An 18,041-nucleotide genomic window follows, 5' to 3' on the forward strand; every position below is an offset into this window, starting at 1 on the left:
TGTTCCATTTGTAGCACCAAATCACTTCATCTTAGTTAAGTCATACGCTCATGTTTTCTACTTCCTTGACCAGATGCTCTCTCCTATTAACAATTTGCTCTGGACAACAACCTTCTTTTTCCCTCTCCCCAAATTAAGTCAACATACTAACTCAAAACAGAGATTTTAACAACTTACGGGTTTTAATCCCCAACTCAATTAAGTTGCCTGAGACTTAACATCACTGGCAATTTCTGGATAAGTAACTAATAGGAGAAACAAAGACTGAGAGTACAACTTGTTTAAAAATAATCTGAACGATATCTGTAGTGGATATAGCAGATACCTCAGAGATTCTTAACATATAAAAGAGGAAAGCCTCCACCGCACACAGAATGAAGATGAAAGAACCGTTCTTCAGATTAACTGATGAAGTAACACTTCTTCAGCTGGGGGTGCATTTCTGAAAATTACCTGGTACACAAGACAAACTTGTCCTGATTTGTTTTCTTTACTGTGTTCAGCTCTGTAGCACTGCCACTGAAATCACATTGTTTCCTGTATCAGCAGTGGTAACGCTCAAAGCAGGAGGCAGCTCAGAGCTCTGGTGATATTATCAGATGATCTAATCATGAATAGTCACAACTTGCAGGACAAGTTTTTAAGGTAATACAAGCTAACCATAAATCAACTGACCTGTGTTCCAGTTTTCATACGTGTAATTGGTGCTCGAATTCTAACAGCTGTCAACTGCACTACTTCAACTTCCACTTTATCCTAAAAAAGAAGAGAGGCATTTTAAGCATTTATTAAATGTGAACTAGATTTCAAGATCTAATGTTATTATCTAACCACTCTTCTCATGTGATTTATTGGGAAAAAAAAAAAAAATACAGAACACAAGTCAGTAGGATTATAAAAGACTATGAAAGAATTATCTCCTTGGTAAATTGAGAAGTACTTAAAAATACCACCTAAGTTAACCAAAACAGAGTCACCACTCTGCTCAAAGCTCCTGACATGATGAATGATGGAGCTGAGAGGTGGCAGACAGGTAGTGATTACAGTCGTTACTGGGAGAAGGATGAATAATCACAGAAAGTAATCAAAGCCAAACAAATCAGATGACATCATCAGAATGAGAAGCAAATGAGAACAAAAAACAGCAGTGAGGATTATAAAGAATAAAAGTATGATATATATGGCATTCTGATGTCTTCTCTTCACATATCCTGATATTCCTGGTAAATTTTTAGTCCTACAATAAGCTGTGGAGGGAAAGTCAGATCTGGCCCTCACTGAGTAACAGATTTAGCTTTTAAGTTCATTCCACTTCTGGACAAACATCAGGGCAGACTGCTGATCCTGCACAACAGAGGGCACGTGTGTATGCATGCATGCGTAGATGCCTTTTGTTTTTTTTGTAAGGTTATTTTACCTCCTCTAGGCAACATCTTTCAAGTAGCAGAGCTTTGCAGCAGCAGCACCCCTCTACACTAGACCTCAAATAAAGAGCCACGAGGTCTGTCCCAGATACCCTTCTGAATGTCATGCTAGTCCAAGGGACTTGTACTGCTTATAGGCCTGCTAGGCAGCTCCTGCAGGCTCAGGTAGTAGCAAATTGCATGGATACAGACATAGCTGGAATTCAGGGATTCAATACTCCAACTCTGTAGGTGGATTTACACAAGATGGTAACATTTTCCACAGCCTGTCTCCTTAGGAAACAGTTACCTCCTGACATCTACTAAAAAGATGCAGCTAAAATATACGGCAATGCAGGAAAGGACGCCACTTCTGGCCAATTCTGCCACTTTAGAAAGGTTTCTTTAAATGAGCTTTTCAAGTCCACGCATATCAAACATACAATTGATGACATCTCCTTGGGATATTGGTAGAACTTAGATTTAAAGTACAGGTATCCCTTGTGTCAGCAAATGGATAAGTTCACATGTCAGGGAGTAAGAAACAATTTCCTTAGAGAGATGAAAATTCAGGAAAATACAGAAGATGACAATACTAATGCAAAAAGACCACTTGCTCCTTTTCAACCAGATTAAGGAGTAAAAGACTTTTCCAGCCCCAAAAAACAATCACCTGGGACACCACAACAAGCTTCCCTGTCTCTGCATCAACTGCTTGCACCACTCCGGTTACTGTCCCATTCCCTACTGCCACTCCTCTGATGAGTCCAGTGCTGTTCACTGATGCAATCTTCTCATCAGTGATGGAGAAAATGATGTTGGATTGAGGTTGAGGGCCTCCTTCTGAAGTGATCTATAAATAAAAGCACACAAACCAACTAAATTTATTCATCTGATACTTATTCTGATAAACATCACAATGCAACATCTTTTCCCGCTCAGCACCACAAAGTCTTCAGTAAAAGGCAGTCCAAACATTCCCAGAGAATCTCTGAGCTCATTTTCTCTGCCCACTGGATCATCCATGACGTTGGACTGGGAAGTATGTGAAGCTAAGTGATAAAAACAGGCTGGATGGTCTGTATAGTGACACAGTCCAGAGAGTTAAGAAAAAATAGACTTCACTTTCTCTCCACACCATATGCTATAGCTCTGCTCTGTGTTTCTGTTTGAATAACTATCCCACTATGCTTAATTTCACGCAGGTGATAGATTTACTAATACCTTCCTGGTATTCAGTGCTGAAAGACCTTATATTCTTGACACAAACAAATACAAAGCCTCTGATCCAGTAATACAGTCAAATGGATGGCAGCTCACAGATAAAACTGTTTTCTGCTTGGGAAGAACACTCGATGTAAATATGCAATGTAAATTGCAAAGTTAAATATCTACTCCTGAAAAATAAATTGTATACATTTATTTTAAAATAGAAATTACAAAGGGAAGAAGAAAATACACTAGAAGATGCTTTACCTGAATCATGGCTCCTATTATTAGGGTCACTTTCCTTGGCAGTAGTCTAAATGGTGGAAAGACCTCAAAAAGAAAAAAAAAGAAAATGCGTACATGTGCTCTTCTGATCAAATTATTTCACAAAACATCATATATTCACTAGTGTAAAGCTGTCTCTCTATTTGCTTAATTACAGTAAATTGAGCATGCAGAAACTAAACTCATCACTTGCAGTAGAAAAGCACCAAAATCAGAAACAGACTAGAAAGTAATTTCTGGGCAGAATAGATTATTCTGGCAAAATAATCATTATACAATATATGAATGACAATATTCCTGTGCTAACATGTTTTTTTTTTGTTGTTGTTTTATTTTTTTTAACAGACATATTTAATCTGAAATTATTTACCTCAATCTGTTGTGGAACAGAATTGATTCTTTGTCCTCTTTTGTCAGCAACAGATGCAGTAAGACTGGTCTGACCTATGGCTATCCCGTGCACTAGGAAAGCTGCAGTATGGTCATCAAGGGCTTCAGCAAGTGGGCTGTAGCAAAGAAATATCAAAATAGAGAAGTTCACTGAATAAATTAGATGAATAACAAATAGACTAGTTTTCTGCATACCAGCTTTATCATAAGAATTATGATGCGACTGTATGTTAGGCAAAATTATGTATCATCTGCAACTGTCACGGTTACAGGAAACAGCTCTTTATAGACTGTATTTCTTCTTAAAATGAAGTACTTGAAATGAAAGAGAAACAAGACCATTAGATGGCATAGAGCAAAACTCTGCCAGGCAACCCACCAACAATTTGACAGGCATAGACAATAGTGGCACAGGCTTCAAATACGTACTTTGACGCTCTTTAATGGAGCGAGATGGATACAGTCAGGCAGTGCTGCATAATGTACACACACACACACACACACACACACTTCCCATATAAGTGGAAAGCTTATTTTACTGATTTGAACACTAAAATTCAACTGCCCAAGAAAACTTTTGTGATTTTTATTATTGTGTTTTGAGCTTGAAAAAAAGCTCCGAGGCAATGAGGATTTAAACCTACCTGTTCATAACAAGCAGACAGAATGAGCTATACAACTAAAAGTCTCCACAAGCACAGTATTTCATCTGACATAATTTGCAAAGTCACTGCTTCCAAGATGCTTGAGGCTCCATGAAATGTTATAGCATATGAACACAGCTTCATTCATCAACCAAAACAGTTAGAAGGTTAACTTAAACAATCATCTTTAAAATAATTGTCAAGAAATCTTGCAGATAATCACATCTTTGGAAGTAAAAAACACAACCTTTGAAATTATGGCATCATCAAAACACCAATCAGTACCTGTATGCTACTGGACATCCAAGACAGCATCTTAATTTTTTGCTTAGTCTTCCTGTAAACATTTGCAGATTAATAGGAAAAAAAAAAACAAACCACGAACTTACACCAATGAAACAATCTGGGATGCTGCTCTTAGTTTTAGATCCATGAAAGCAAAGTATTTAGCCAGAAAAGGTTTCTTAGAGTCATCCAGAACTCTGATGAAAGCCTTAACTGTTTTTCCAATCTCCACCTGAAATACAGGCAAATCCAGTCATTTCTCATTCTATTTTAAAAATAATTCTTATTTATAGGTATACGTGTTCTTTTCTCTCATAGTACACTACTAATAGAGCATTAGAGAGAAGACCCAAAGGTCAGATCCCTGCTGATTTTAAAGAATAATTCCTGTCAGTTTTACTTACTGTCAAATTAATTAAATGAATTCAGGTCTTTCAGTTGGCAAAGATGTAATTAAAACATCCAGAAATATCAGCACTTATTTTGTATAAGACATACTGGCAAGTAAAGTGAGGTGGACATTTTTTTGGTGTTCATTTTCAAAGCATGACATACAGAAAACAATCTTGGGGCAAAATATACTCCTAAAAGAAAAGCTCTCATGCATTTCAAACAACGGGAAATGTAAATTAGCGTGTTCACATAAATTATGAATTAACATTGATGTGTAAAGCCAAAAGTTGAGATTGGAGCTGCGCTGAATATGAAGTAGGAGACACATGATGCTCTGAAAGACTTATAAAATGATAAATTGGAGGGAGAAGTAGGTACAGGGAGGTAAGTCTATTTCTCTAAGGTCATACAGTTGTAGCAGAGGACTACACTAAGCACCACGCAGTATCACTTGCACACTTAGCTTTATGCTCGCGATCTGCATGAGGAATCACAGCAGTCCGGATCAGCTGTTAGCACTGGCTCAAAGATACTCACCTTGTCAACCACTCGGACATACAGCTCCTGTATATCAGAGACATAAACTTCAGCTTTGGCTGGTGCAGGGAAAGCCAAACACAAATCGTGAACCATTACAGTCACTGATCCTGGAAGCAGAGGATGCACCTACAACCAAAAGAAAATTGTTATAGCAGTTCTTATTTTCATTTGCCTGTCATTTGTAGAACAATATTTCTCTCCCTTTTAGGGCAGAAGCAGTTTGATGCAGAATTCCCTAAGCCTTCAACACAGATAATTGTTCCACTGAAGAACTGAAATGTATTTAACCAGTATCATACTACTGAGCTAGTATAAACGCCCTCTGGGCAGCAATTGAATTAAAGAATTTTCATCTAGAAACATGTCTAATAACATCCTGTTATTCTCTTTCTGCCATCAGAAGAACAACACACAACAAATGAATCAATCAATGCAACTTTTATCCTAAGCAAAATGATTGGGTTAGAGACCATGCCTGTACAGCACTAATAGCACTTCCTAAGAGATTCCTTCATACTCCAGGTTTTCGGTTTTTTGTTTTTCAATTTTAAGACTATTAGAAAGTGAGGTTCTCTCTCCATATCCGACAGGCAGTTAAAACAAATCAATCTCATTTTGCACTTCACAAAGCCTAACTTGCCAGAACTGCTCCCTTCTTAAGCTCAGAAGCTTCGTTCTGAAATTATCACACACACATCAGTTAAAGCACTGCTTTAAAGCATCACCTCCCTGTGAGGGAGAGGCGACTGAAAAAGTACTGAGAATTTAAACAATGTATAAGATACAGAAAAATAAGTTTATCTCATCCATTTTTCCACATCTGCATGCCAAGATGACTTCTGAAAATACGCCCATATTACACCAGAGACAATCAAAATATTTTCATATCTTCCATACTCTCAAACAATGAAAAAAATCCTCTCTTATCACTTCGCAACTAATTTATCTTGTGAGGTACAAATTCATTTGTTGTTGATAAATTTAAGAAGAATTCTCTTTCAAATAATCTGCACCATTTTCATTTCTTGTCTAATGAATTCTACAATCCAAATAGACAGTTTTATTGTTGTTCACTTTATAGTGCATCTCATATCCTGGGCTGAGATTAAGTCAAGCATAACTGCATTTTAATTGAATCTTCTAGCAGAGAAGTTTGTGAAAAACAAAATAGGGAGATCAGAACATAACTCTAATAGATATTAGAGAATCAGAATGACATACTGTGATAGCAAATCACCCTGAACTGGATAGAAGGCTGGCATAATTTGAAGGGTTCAGAAGCACTGCAGCACATATTCCAGTATCACTGTAGATACAAGTTACCTTTTCAGATAACAGATCTAGATAATTTTGTCCTATAATTATCCATTCTGAGTTTATGCAATCAGGAACGTCTAATTGCAGTACTGCAATGGGTAAAGAACATCTTCATACTGCCTTTCATCCTGTAAACACAAAGTATATATATGTACCACTACTGTACCAAACAATTTCCTCTGCTGCAACTGTTAGTGCAAAGATTCCTGCCTGATCTCGGCTGTGGCAGATCCACACCCTGCATTCATTCACTGCCTATCTAAGCCACATGGACTAGAAAATGACCAATAATGAGGAAGGTGCAGAATGAGAATAGGAGTAACAGAATACCATGATGCTACAGAACATACAGAATCCTGCTTCTAAACACAGCATAGTAAGCTTCCATCACACACTTCAGCAACTACTTCTTTCAATGAAACCAGGATATTGAATTCTCTAAAACAAATGGTGCTTGCAATGTACAACTTGAGTCTACAGTTCGTGTTACCCTAACCAATTATTATTTTCTTAGATCTCTATTTGAGTGCCGTTTATGAAATTATCAGGAAAAACTCTCAAGTTAATGTCGGATAATTGTCAAACGTATATTTGTACAGGGGTGACATCTGTATGTAGGCTGCTCCAAAAGCAACACCTTATTTCCATGCAAACTGCAACAGATAAAGAGCACAATACCATGATTTCATAGAGCATACTCCTAGCTACAAAAACACTATTTTTTAAACAGTGACAACCATTAACACTGCATTTTTGACAGCAGTGAACAAGAGCCTGCACACCACGGTCTTAAACATCTGCACTAGTGGAGGTAACCCACTGTCACTGCCAATAAAACTCACCACCCACTCCTCCCTGTGCTCACATCCACTGTTTGGTCCCCATCAACGTTCAGCAAACAACTTAACGAATGTCAGTAGTAGGTGCCTTTTTTTTTTTTTTTTTTTTTTCCCCTCCCATGAGGAATTCAATTCCATCCATTTGCTTCATACACACTTTCATGTCAGATGCCATTCTGTCAGACTGCCCATCTGCTGCCATCTGTCACATGGCAACAAAATGTAATGAAATATTGTTGGGAAGGTTCAACCACTACTGCCAAATTACCCACATCCGTCCTGATGCTGTGGGCAAAAAAAAAATAGGAGGCATTGGTCCTGGAGCAGCCCTCATAGCTATTGGGAGAGCCCCCACCTCCAGCATCTACAAATTTATCTGTTTATCAAAATAAAGATAGTTATTAAAGTTTACACAAGCTTGATTTACAGATTCTAATCTCACTTCCACAAAGATGGATCCTGATTTCTTTCATAGTTTCCACTATTATTTTGAAGCATTCGAGGTCAAACTCACATTAAGGCAAATTTTTTGTGAGTATGTGTCAGTTTGGATTCTCCCAGATCTCTCACTACTTCTTATGTAAGGCAGTAAAACAGAAAAGACAGTTAATTATTTCTTGGAAACTGCCAGACACACACTATCTGTATTACAAATCAAATTCATTTCACCAGAGCAGCAAGACGTGACAAGAGATGTCTATTACACTTCACACAAATATGCAGTTCAACTAGAACTGATAAGGAGCTCAAATTATATCTCTCTCTCTCTCTTATATATACACACACACAAGCTATCATGTACTATACACATACACCTTATAAAGCCACAACAGTACTGATGCATAACCATTATTTTATATGCTTATAGAAAACAAGTAAAGCTGAACTGGACAGACAGCTGTGAAAGATTCTGTAGGTTGCCAGTGGGCTGAAATACAAGTCTATCATGCAGCTATCCTTACTGTTGGAATAAGAACTAACTGTGTGATCACATTTTTATTCATTCTATATGCAAGCCTTCTTTCTACTCTAGAATACACAATTGCACCATTGTAGTATTTTGCTGCAGTTAATTATATTTTCTCGTTAGGAAAAATTGGATCCATTAAAAATCAAACCCCAGTACGTTTATTTGCCTCAAGTGCAAGTAAGAGATTTCTGACATCTCTACTAAAAGAATAAAATCATGTAAACATAAAAAGAATTAAGTCAATATATTAGTGCAAGCATCAGAAAGTCTTTGTTAGTTTTGTAGAAGATCTGTAATCCTGTTTAATTATTGTAAGCTCTTTATTATGGGTTAGAGGTTATCCCTTCCAATATCAAAAAGGACATGGAAAAGAAACAATCAAATATTCACACTGCCAAAAAGACATGTTATTTCACTCACCAAAGCAATACCTTGAGTTTCATCAAGAGCCACACTGACAACACTTGCAACACTTGTATTGACAAAAAAATATCCAGAACCTTCTTTGATGAACAGTTCTGCCTGCAAAAAAAAAGAAAAAAGCAGCACCCAAAATAAGATCGTGCATTTTCCTTGTACTTTGCTAAAACATACACATCATAATTCTTGATTCTGTCCTCCCTCAATTAAATGAGCAATAGAGTAATTCCTTACTTGAACGTCAGGATGATTGTAAATGGAGACATCAGTAGGGCTGACTTTTACATCTTCCACTAATATCAGTTCAATAGTGGCAGACACTGGTAGAAGAGATTCATACTGAAAGAAACAATTCCATTTACCATGTGTTATAACATTATAAATTAAACATTTAATTTAAATATTAAAAATTAAAAAAACAGGGCAAGTATCTCGTACATGCAAGAAAGGATGCTTAAAGCAGATGAACAAAGAGCCAGATCTGGAAAAGTTTCTGTTAATAGAATGTCCAAAAGATCAGGTAATTAGTTCAGCTGCTAACTGTCTTTTCAGCTGCAAGATTTCTACATCCCAAGTCATTTACAGGACATGCTGTCAAATTCTGCATCTTTGTCCATGCCAACAAATGAAGGCCTATGAATTCTAGACCTTGCAGGATCAATTAACTGTGTCTGATACATACTGAGAGGATATTAACTCAGAAACACATTTTAAGTTTATACAGGACAATCAAGTACAGAGAAATAACATCTCCTTCTATTTCAATATCTTTCTAGGACTCTTTCTAGCAAGCAACCAAAGTAAATTCTCTCATATATAAATGCATAAACACTGGACCAGATGCAAATCCAATCATTCATTGGTAACAACATTAGCTCAGAATGGGAAAATGCTTTTTAGAGGAAGTTAGTATTATGTACCCATTTCACCTTATTAGTAGAATTATTTCCTTGATGTAGAAAGGATGTTATCTTTCCCTAATGAGATAATGACTGTTCCACTTAAACATGGAACAGTGATTAAGACATCTTAATATACCATCTAATAGATTTTTGAGGTTTTTTGTAAGAAAAAAAAGTTAAGTATGGATAGTTCTGAAAGCAGAACACAGAAGACCGCTTCTAATACATCTGAAAAAAAGCCAGTCATCTAATTTACAAAAGCACCACATAAGCCCATGGTAACTGTCGTAGAAGTTATGTTGATAGCTACTTTTCAACCAGCAAAAGGATTCCTCCAAAACACAAAGAAAAGAACATTAAGAGAACTCCAGGACAATTTTGCACGCATAAATTCCAAAATGAAATAAAACAAGTATCTCCAAATTTGAGAGAAAGTATAGAGATTCATGTTTCTAGTTATCTCTAAGAATAAAAAAGAATATTGAATACTGCTTTAGAAAAGCAGAGTACAGAAAATTACAAAATGGTTGAAGAACACTTGGTACCCTTACTGTAACTTCTTAAGAGATACCAAATCAAGTATCTCAGGTGGTAAAGTATGATCCCTATAATATAGTAACCATCGCTAAGTTACAGTATAAGCAGCACAGCTTCACCAATTTGCTGAAGACTGAATCAAAACGAAACTAGATGAAACAATAGTCTGTAATTTTGCCCAAACATCACAATGAAGAAAAAGAAAAAAGAATTGGAGATATTTTATATTGATAGTAAGACAGAATGGAGAGGAAAAAAAAAATTCAAGAAAAGCTACAAAGATTGTAAGATCTAGTGTTATTAATCTGCCTTCAGAACTATTTATGTCCAATTTTTACATGGCTACGCACTGAAGAAATAAACTCACAAACAATACATTAAGCATTGTGAGGAAACAGAGACAAAAAAAAAAACCTCTGAGTACCGGTGTTTTCACTTTAGCTGCCTTGAGATGAGACTGTTGGTATCCTGATGCAGTTGCAGAGATAGCAGTAGTTCCAGACTTGTGATGAACTAGAACAGTTTGTAAGCCTGGAACCAAATGAAAAGTGAAACAAATATTATGAGGGAAGAAATACACGAAGTGTAGCTGTTAATCTCTTCCACTGTCATTCCAAAAGACAAGGAGTTTCTTCCCTAAAGACACACTTGGATTTGTTGGCTAGTTTTTGTTAATTAACACACACTTAACAATGTATGTTCAGAACAAGTTGAAATATGATTTCAGATTGCATTAATTTCTTTAATCAAGATAACACTACCATATAGATTTAATCCTGGCCTGCTTCAAATAATGAAATGCTCACTTAAACTGATTTGTACCATGCATTTTCCTTTGACCACTTCCATCATCCTTCAGGGTGAGTTCCATTGGCATATCGGGCTCAATATTAGCTAAAGATGATTTTGTTGATTCCCAGATAACACTAAGAGAACTGAAGTTATCAAATTTACTGCCATGCTGGTCATAAGCAGCCAAATCCAATACTGGATTGCGATAATTTGAAACAGGAACCTGAAAAAGAATAAATGTTTTGATCTGAAAAAATGCAAGAGGATTTTTAATCACTAAAAGAAAAAAACAACTATACTTTGAGTTTCATTAAATTCATTACATCACTCACGACATGAGTTATGTTCACTAAAATGAGTCATCACTGCTAAGTCTTTAAGCTGGACTTCAACTACAAAGGTGTTTTTTTTGCATTTTTTTTTTTTTTTCTTTTTAATCAGTGAAATCCTCTAAAATAAAACCAAACGACACCCCTCAAGTATATTGTCTTTGGAATTCAAAAGATTGAGAAATGTTGTCATTAGTCAGAAGACAGACATTCTAATTGTTTATCTAGTGAAATGTATTAGCAATAGCAGAGCTCTGAAGTAGTTCAACTCCTGACACACTGAGAGCTAGAAAAACAAGTAAACATGTCTACTACATAGAATAACAAAAAATGATTCATCAGCTCTATGTTCACTGCAGCTTTATCAAATTAGGGTGACTTGCACATATGCTTAGCAATATGATGATGAAACAGTTCACATGGCAGAGAAATGACAGCATTCATTTGGACACAGGAGAAAAAAATTTATGCTCGATAACCTACACATGTTGTCCGTGTACTGCAACCCAGATTTTCAAAGCTAAATAATACTCCTGATGCCATCAAACAATACACACTGCACACACTATATAGATGCTTGCATGTTGTCAGAGTTTGCCCCTCTGCTAGTAGGACACACAAAACACATTCTTGTAATAACACATGCATCATAAAACCTGCCTCTAAGCACTAAATGGAATATTCAGATTAGGATGAAATGATACAAGGAAAAAGACATATAAACATCTGCTGGTAACATGTATACCCCCACTCCTTTTTTGTTGTTGCTATTATAAAAGTTCAGCCTGTTTTCCTTGTTTTCCTTCTCTCATTCCCTTCTGCTCAGCCCACATTTTCAGACAGGTCAGAAAGGCTTCTCGCAGTGATTCTTTTGTGATTCATTATCCACATGCTCCTGCATATACTCTATTTTCTGATAAGGCCCCCTTATAAACATATTCAAATAACCACTGCAGGAAATTCACATTCAGACTGATCTCTGCAAAAGTAGACAGTGATACAAGTGTAGTTACCGCTACCCTTGCAATTTCAAGTCAACTGTTTTGTTTCTGATGTGGAAGTCCAACTGATTTAAGTTACAAGAACACATTCTTTTTCTGTTACATTTCTCAGACTTACCACTTGCTTGTTTTGTTGCAGCAAAGGGCAGGAGAGATCAAGCTGAGGGCTTCCATAAATAGGAGTCAAAGTGAGTCGTGAAGGGACAGCACAGATAAATTTCACAACAGCAGGCTCAACTGCTGGAAAAGGGTTGGTCATAGAGGGGTTGTTTCCAACTGTTAAAGCAATAACCTACAAAATCATCAAGACAGATAAGTGAAGAGAGAGAAGATGAGTACTAGGCTCAGGCATATTCTGTTTTACGTACATTGTTATACACTGGCGTCAGAACAAGCAAAGTGTGATCCTTGTGGATTTACAGTACCTTTACAGTACCAATGAAGATACAGTAAGATGTAAAAGCATACACACATTTCAGGAAGAGTTCTATATCATAATCAATATATTGTTCCTGGAAACTTTTCCTAGGAATTAATGTTCATTATTATCTAACTTGATGCAGAAAAATCTTACGTAACTTAAAAACCCAACTAGCAAGGTTGTTTTTTTCTTGTTAATGTGGAAGTAGGACAGCAAAAGACAATATTTATGGCCAGTTAAATATTTCCAAAATATTTTTTATTTTACATGCCCTCTTCGGCACTCAGCAACACAGGCTGTAAACACAGAGAAGGCTATCCCAGCAGGCTGAGGCAGCTCAGGTCACCTGCCTTATCCACCTCTGTGCTAACACCTGCCAGAGCCATACAGATGTGATCTCTTCTGGACAACACCAAGGGCTGACAGCCAACCACTATCATAGGCAACACAATGATGTTTGCACCTTCCTGAATTTGCACGTACTGAAGTAGCTGCGCTTTACACAGTATGTGCTGAGGAAAACATTTAATCAATTTGGCAGCCACTCTGAAACGCTCAGGTTTCAAAATTACAGAAGAAAAAAAATGGAATCAAAACCAAATGCTTTATAAACTGGCCAACATAAGCAAAGCAGAACAAATTACTTCTGCTACTTTCTGATAGAGAAAAGACCAGGTGCACATGACTGCAGCCATTCACATGACTGTTATTTGTCTGAATAAACACAATTACACTGGCAGGTAACGAGGTGCAGGTGAGCAGGTCAGACTGAACAGTCAGTCTACTGTCTTCTGCTACATTCCTATTTACGCAAACTGAAATTAGCTGTGGTAATTAGGATCTGTTTGAAAGCATTCTAAAACATAAGGTTACTATAACTTGGCTTTATACTACAATAAACTCATCATAAACCACTTAATAACATAACATTATGAAACACTATAAAACCTATATCAGCATCACAATGAACAAAATAGATAAACCACGTACTTAGGTGAGTTTTATACTGGCTTTTTGTAAAAACTATAACTACGCAGTATTTCAAAGGTATATTGTACCAAATCTGTTCAAAGCCTGTTCTCAGTTGCTTTAGCTCCATGTCTGATGGAGGATGATACAAACACCCTCTAGTACTTACTTGCTCTCCCAGGCTTTTGCAGGATACTTGAACCCAATGCTGGATGTTATTTCGAGACATAGGAGGTGCAAATAAAGACAGACCAACACTTTCTGTATCTTCGGCCGTGACGTTCCTAAAGAACTTTGAAGGCTCTTGGACCCATGGTCTAGGTCCTCCCTCAAATAAAATATCTTTAGAGGAACCCAAAGTCACTAAAGCAACAGACGGAGGATCAACAGTCTGGAATGAATGACAGTTCTAGATTAATGATTTTATTGTTGAATATTTCAATTGTTCTTTGCAAAAGAAACTTCCTTTCTAGTCAAAGTGCTATGTTTATTTGTCATTTTGATTAAGCTGTGATTTTGCTATGCAATGGGTCGTAACCCTGATTATTTAAGAAACAAGTAGCACCAAAACAATTACTTATCACCTACTTGAATTTTATGCTCAGATTCTATTCAGTGAAGTTGAAGGATACAGAAAGAAGTTATCTACATTCTAATCTCATCTCTTTCATGACAAGCTACCACAAGAGTAAGACCTTGAATATACTTCTCTGAGCACAGAAATAATACATTAGATTATTATTATTATTATTTTTTTTTTTTAATGGATGGTACTTGAATAAATGAAGCAGTGTCAAGTTGTACTCTTCCAAAAACTCCTCCCAGTTGACAGTGCTCTCTCTGGCACAGTTCTAGGCACATTATTTTTCTACAGAACTTTTACTTCAAACCTCTACAATACATTCCAGATTAATGTGTATCACCACGACAATCTGTGCTGTTTATCATCACAGAAATTAACTTCACGTGTTAATACACAACACCAATTTCTAGTTTGCATTCCATAGCCTAATTTTAGTTAATATTTTAGTAAGAAAGAAATAACAGCTAACAAAGAATGGTTCAATTCCTCCCACAGGTGCCTTCAGAAAGGAAGAGAGCAGAGGCACGGGAAGAGCTGACATAACAGTATCTCTTTTCTCCCATTTACTCCCTGGGTATATTTGCAATGCAAAGGTAAAAATTCAATGGAAAACTAAGATTCAGTCTTAAGTGCCTGCCTGCCCTTTGACTCCTGCTTATTTTTCCCCTACTTTTTACACTATAAATTTCTTTTATGATAGATATTTCACAGACAACTGCATACATCCTCTATTTCTGGGCATAGTAAATATTTCATTCTATAGAAAAGAGGGAAAATAATGTGGTATCCATTGTTTTCTGCTTTAAAGAAAAAAATCTTCACCATATTTAAGCTTATCTAATCCCTGATTTAGAAATCATTACCTTTATTTTTCAAGCACATAAAACATAAGTACACATTTTTTTAAATTGCACTTAATCTATCCTTCCAGCCAATGTATTTTGGGTCTATTGAGTAATCTAGAATCATTCTACGTCTTAAAATTATATGTGGAAAATCATGCTATAATGCCCCAAGGGGCTTGCTAGTATTTACTAGCATACAGATGAATAAACGTGGTCTCATAAATGGGAGATTGGAACACAATGATCCAAAACAAACCATATGATTTTTTTCCTGTTAATCAACCATTCACCACTTCCTTTTTTTTTTTTTTTTTTTTAACCTTTTACTTACATAATATCAAATTGCAGTTCATCACCTAAAGGTATGGACTGATATAGAAACCAATAAATCAGACTTACTTTTAATGGCAGATAAGCAGCAATGGTGATGCTAGCACTGAGGCGGACGTGAGCGTGGGTGTAACTAACAACAAGTGTTGTGTATCCTTGAGTTTCAGCTTTCACTCTGACTCCACTACAAAAATCAGCAGTTGGTTTAAGTCTTCCTATCAAACAAATTAAGAACACAAATATACACTGAAGACAAATGCCTAGGCACTCTAACCTTAGCTCTACGTGGTTTTTCTAAGCGAAAGCATTTCTACCAGAAGTGAACTAGAGATGCACTTTCCATCTGAATAAGAAAAATGCTCACTGCTGTCTTCCATCTCAAATTCAATTCTTATTGAAGCATCTCAAAACTTATTTATTTTCCCATTGTCCAAAGCAGGTCATGAATCTTTTCTCTGGTGTAAACTAATGTGACTTGCTCTTACTGCAGTATTTTCATTTTGTTGTTTTAAGAAGAGCCTGGTGTTTAAGCACAAACAAGCTTTCCAAGCTTTCCTGCACAAAACACAATGCCTACAGTTCAAGTTCTCTCTAGCTGAGGTTAAGTTACTTTCATGCTTACTCAGAGAACATTTTTGAGCATGGGGATCTTTTTTCCCCTTTTGAAAAACAAAACAATGTGCAGTGCAACAGCACATTATGCACTGATATTTAAAATAGCTGCCTCTCAGACAAACAGATGGTACAACACAGACTGGTTTTACTGGCTTGGTGGCACAGGAAAGAGCTTCCATACAAGAGATACTTGCAAAAATCCAATGGTACATCTGAATTACGTACTGAATTAAGCAGATGCAGGAACAACTGTGTTGCTCACTGCCCACTTAGCCCAGAAATACTAATAGCATTCTCTGAAAATAACAAGCATATTCTATACTCACTACACTTTTTTTCTTTTTTTTTTTTTTTTTAAGTAATGAGCTTAACAAACAGAGCTTTGGCAGAATTTATCAGCTGATCAACTTAATTCCTTGCAAGCAAACAATAGCGTCTTTCAGTGCTTTCAGAAAGCACTTCTGAACAAACAGGGGAAAACAATTTTTAATTTTAGCATCATGGCAGATCTTCTAATGTATCTCAAACACTATCAGCTTTGTTATAGAAGCACATTAAAAATTCTGCATCAGAACAGAGATAACAGACAGCACACTCTCCAATAAATTAGTTGCCAAAATGCTTTCAGAGTCTCTCAAGAAGTCAGAAATATCAAAGAAGCTCTACATAAAAATAAAAACATTTTCAAAAACAAAACTGTATCTACTCTGATCCAGAGCCCATAGGTGAAGCATATATCTATGAACACACAGCAATTGAAACACTGATTTAAAAGAGAAACACCTGGGAAAAAGGGTTAAATCACCTTGAAGTGGTTGGAACACACCACGATTTTCTACTTCCACAACTAGATCAAAGTGTGAACAGTCGCTTAATGGGACTATCTCGCCTGTTTCAATGTTGGTTAGACCATTAATCCTCAGAGGCAGCTCCAACATTTGGCCAACCCGTGCCTCAACTTGACATGGTATGAACTCCATCCCGCTAGGTTCAGTTACATACACCTGAACAGGAAAGAAACATATGACAGCAAGGTATAAAATCTACAAAAAGGCACCAGGAAAAAGAAGATTCCAACACGTTCTCCTTATTTTAACTCTTGTAGACATCTCTCAGCTACTGAATTCCCTTTAATGGCTGAAAGTAATTTCTCCCAGTTTCTAACTTGCTGTTGTGTTTACCCGACACAGAAAGGTATTGGGGAAAAAAACACGAAAAGCTTGTTGCTATTTTAGTGATCTTATCCCTTAAGATTTCAAGATCATATCATTTTGGTGATCCCTCTACCAGTACTTGTAATATTCTTGCTTCTGCTGTATTAACCGTAAAGTGAGGTTCAAGGTGTGTTATTTGCCAGAGGTATCATCCCCACCTGGGTCAGTTTAGTATCCAACCTTGACTTGCACAGTATAAACGTCTGAGCTAGACTCACAGTTAGCAAGGCTCCCCAGCCTGCACCTCTCACAGCAACGCATCTGTACAAGTTCAGAGGACTAAAGGCCCATTCTTCCAAAATAATATTTCCATTTTCATTTTTGTGCATTTCTGTTGGCAAAACATTTTTAAAGGTCTCCAGGGCTTAAAGTTTCCCCCTTCTAAGGTCAGGAATCTAAAATAAGTAACCAGATTTCTAATGCCTAATCTTACAACCTTCTGCATCAGCAAGTAATCCTTATGCCAGAGATACTTTCGAAATCAAAAAGATTATTTCCTAAAAGAAGACTGGCAGAAATCGATCCTCATGTTCATATCTGATGCTGACAACCTCTCTTAACTCAGTTATTTGTTATTCTAATTTGCAAGTTTTTCCACTAATGTTATAGAATACATCTTTGACTGACTGCACGTTTCAAAACAATCACTATGATCAAAGTGTTTCATTTGTGATCTCTTAGCTCCCTAACCAACTGCAAACAGCTTGAAAGATGGAATATTGCATCATATGGCAGAGTTAAAATTGTAACCTTTGCAGAACACAGCTAAATATTCCTAAAATTTGCTCACTGAAGTTAGTAAATACAA

The 18,041-nt window shown here is 36.5% G+C and overlaps 1 protein-coding gene across 1 annotated transcript in view; it reads right to left on the reverse strand.

Moving 5' to 3' along the window:
* Positions 1–18,041, reverse strand: part of NUP210 (nucleoporin 210) — a 61,112-nt gene that overhangs the window by 18,996 nt on the left and 24,075 nt on the right. Inside the window, exons 13-26 of the mRNA XM_019620031.2 lie at positions 16,825–17,023; positions 15,474–15,619; positions 13,816–14,037; positions 12,375–12,548; positions 10,957–11,149; positions 10,559–10,665; positions 8,930–9,034; positions 8,696–8,797; positions 5,147–5,275; positions 4,321–4,448; positions 3,268–3,403; positions 2,880–2,942; positions 2,077–2,256; positions 676–756 (exon numbers count right to left, since the gene is read on the reverse strand). Coding sequence (XP_019475576.2) covers positions 676–756; positions 2,077–2,256; positions 2,880–2,942; positions 3,268–3,403; positions 4,321–4,448; positions 5,147–5,275; positions 8,696–8,797; positions 8,930–9,034; positions 10,559–10,665; positions 10,957–11,149; positions 12,375–12,548; positions 13,816–14,037; positions 15,474–15,619; positions 16,825–17,023 — 1,965 coding nt within the window. The remainder of the gene's footprint in view (positions 1–675; positions 757–2,076; positions 2,257–2,879; positions 2,943–3,267; positions 3,404–4,320; positions 4,449–5,146; positions 5,276–8,695; positions 8,798–8,929; positions 9,035–10,558; positions 10,666–10,956; positions 11,150–12,374; positions 12,549–13,815; positions 14,038–15,473; positions 15,620–16,824; positions 17,024–18,041) is intronic.

The sequence above is a fragment of the Meleagris gallopavo genome, chromosome 14 (assembly GCF_905368555.1).
Source record: "Meleagris gallopavo chromosome 14, MGAL_WU_HG_1.1, whole genome shotgun sequence".
Lineage (NCBI taxonomy): Eukaryota > Metazoa > Chordata > Aves > Galliformes > Phasianidae > Meleagris > Meleagris gallopavo.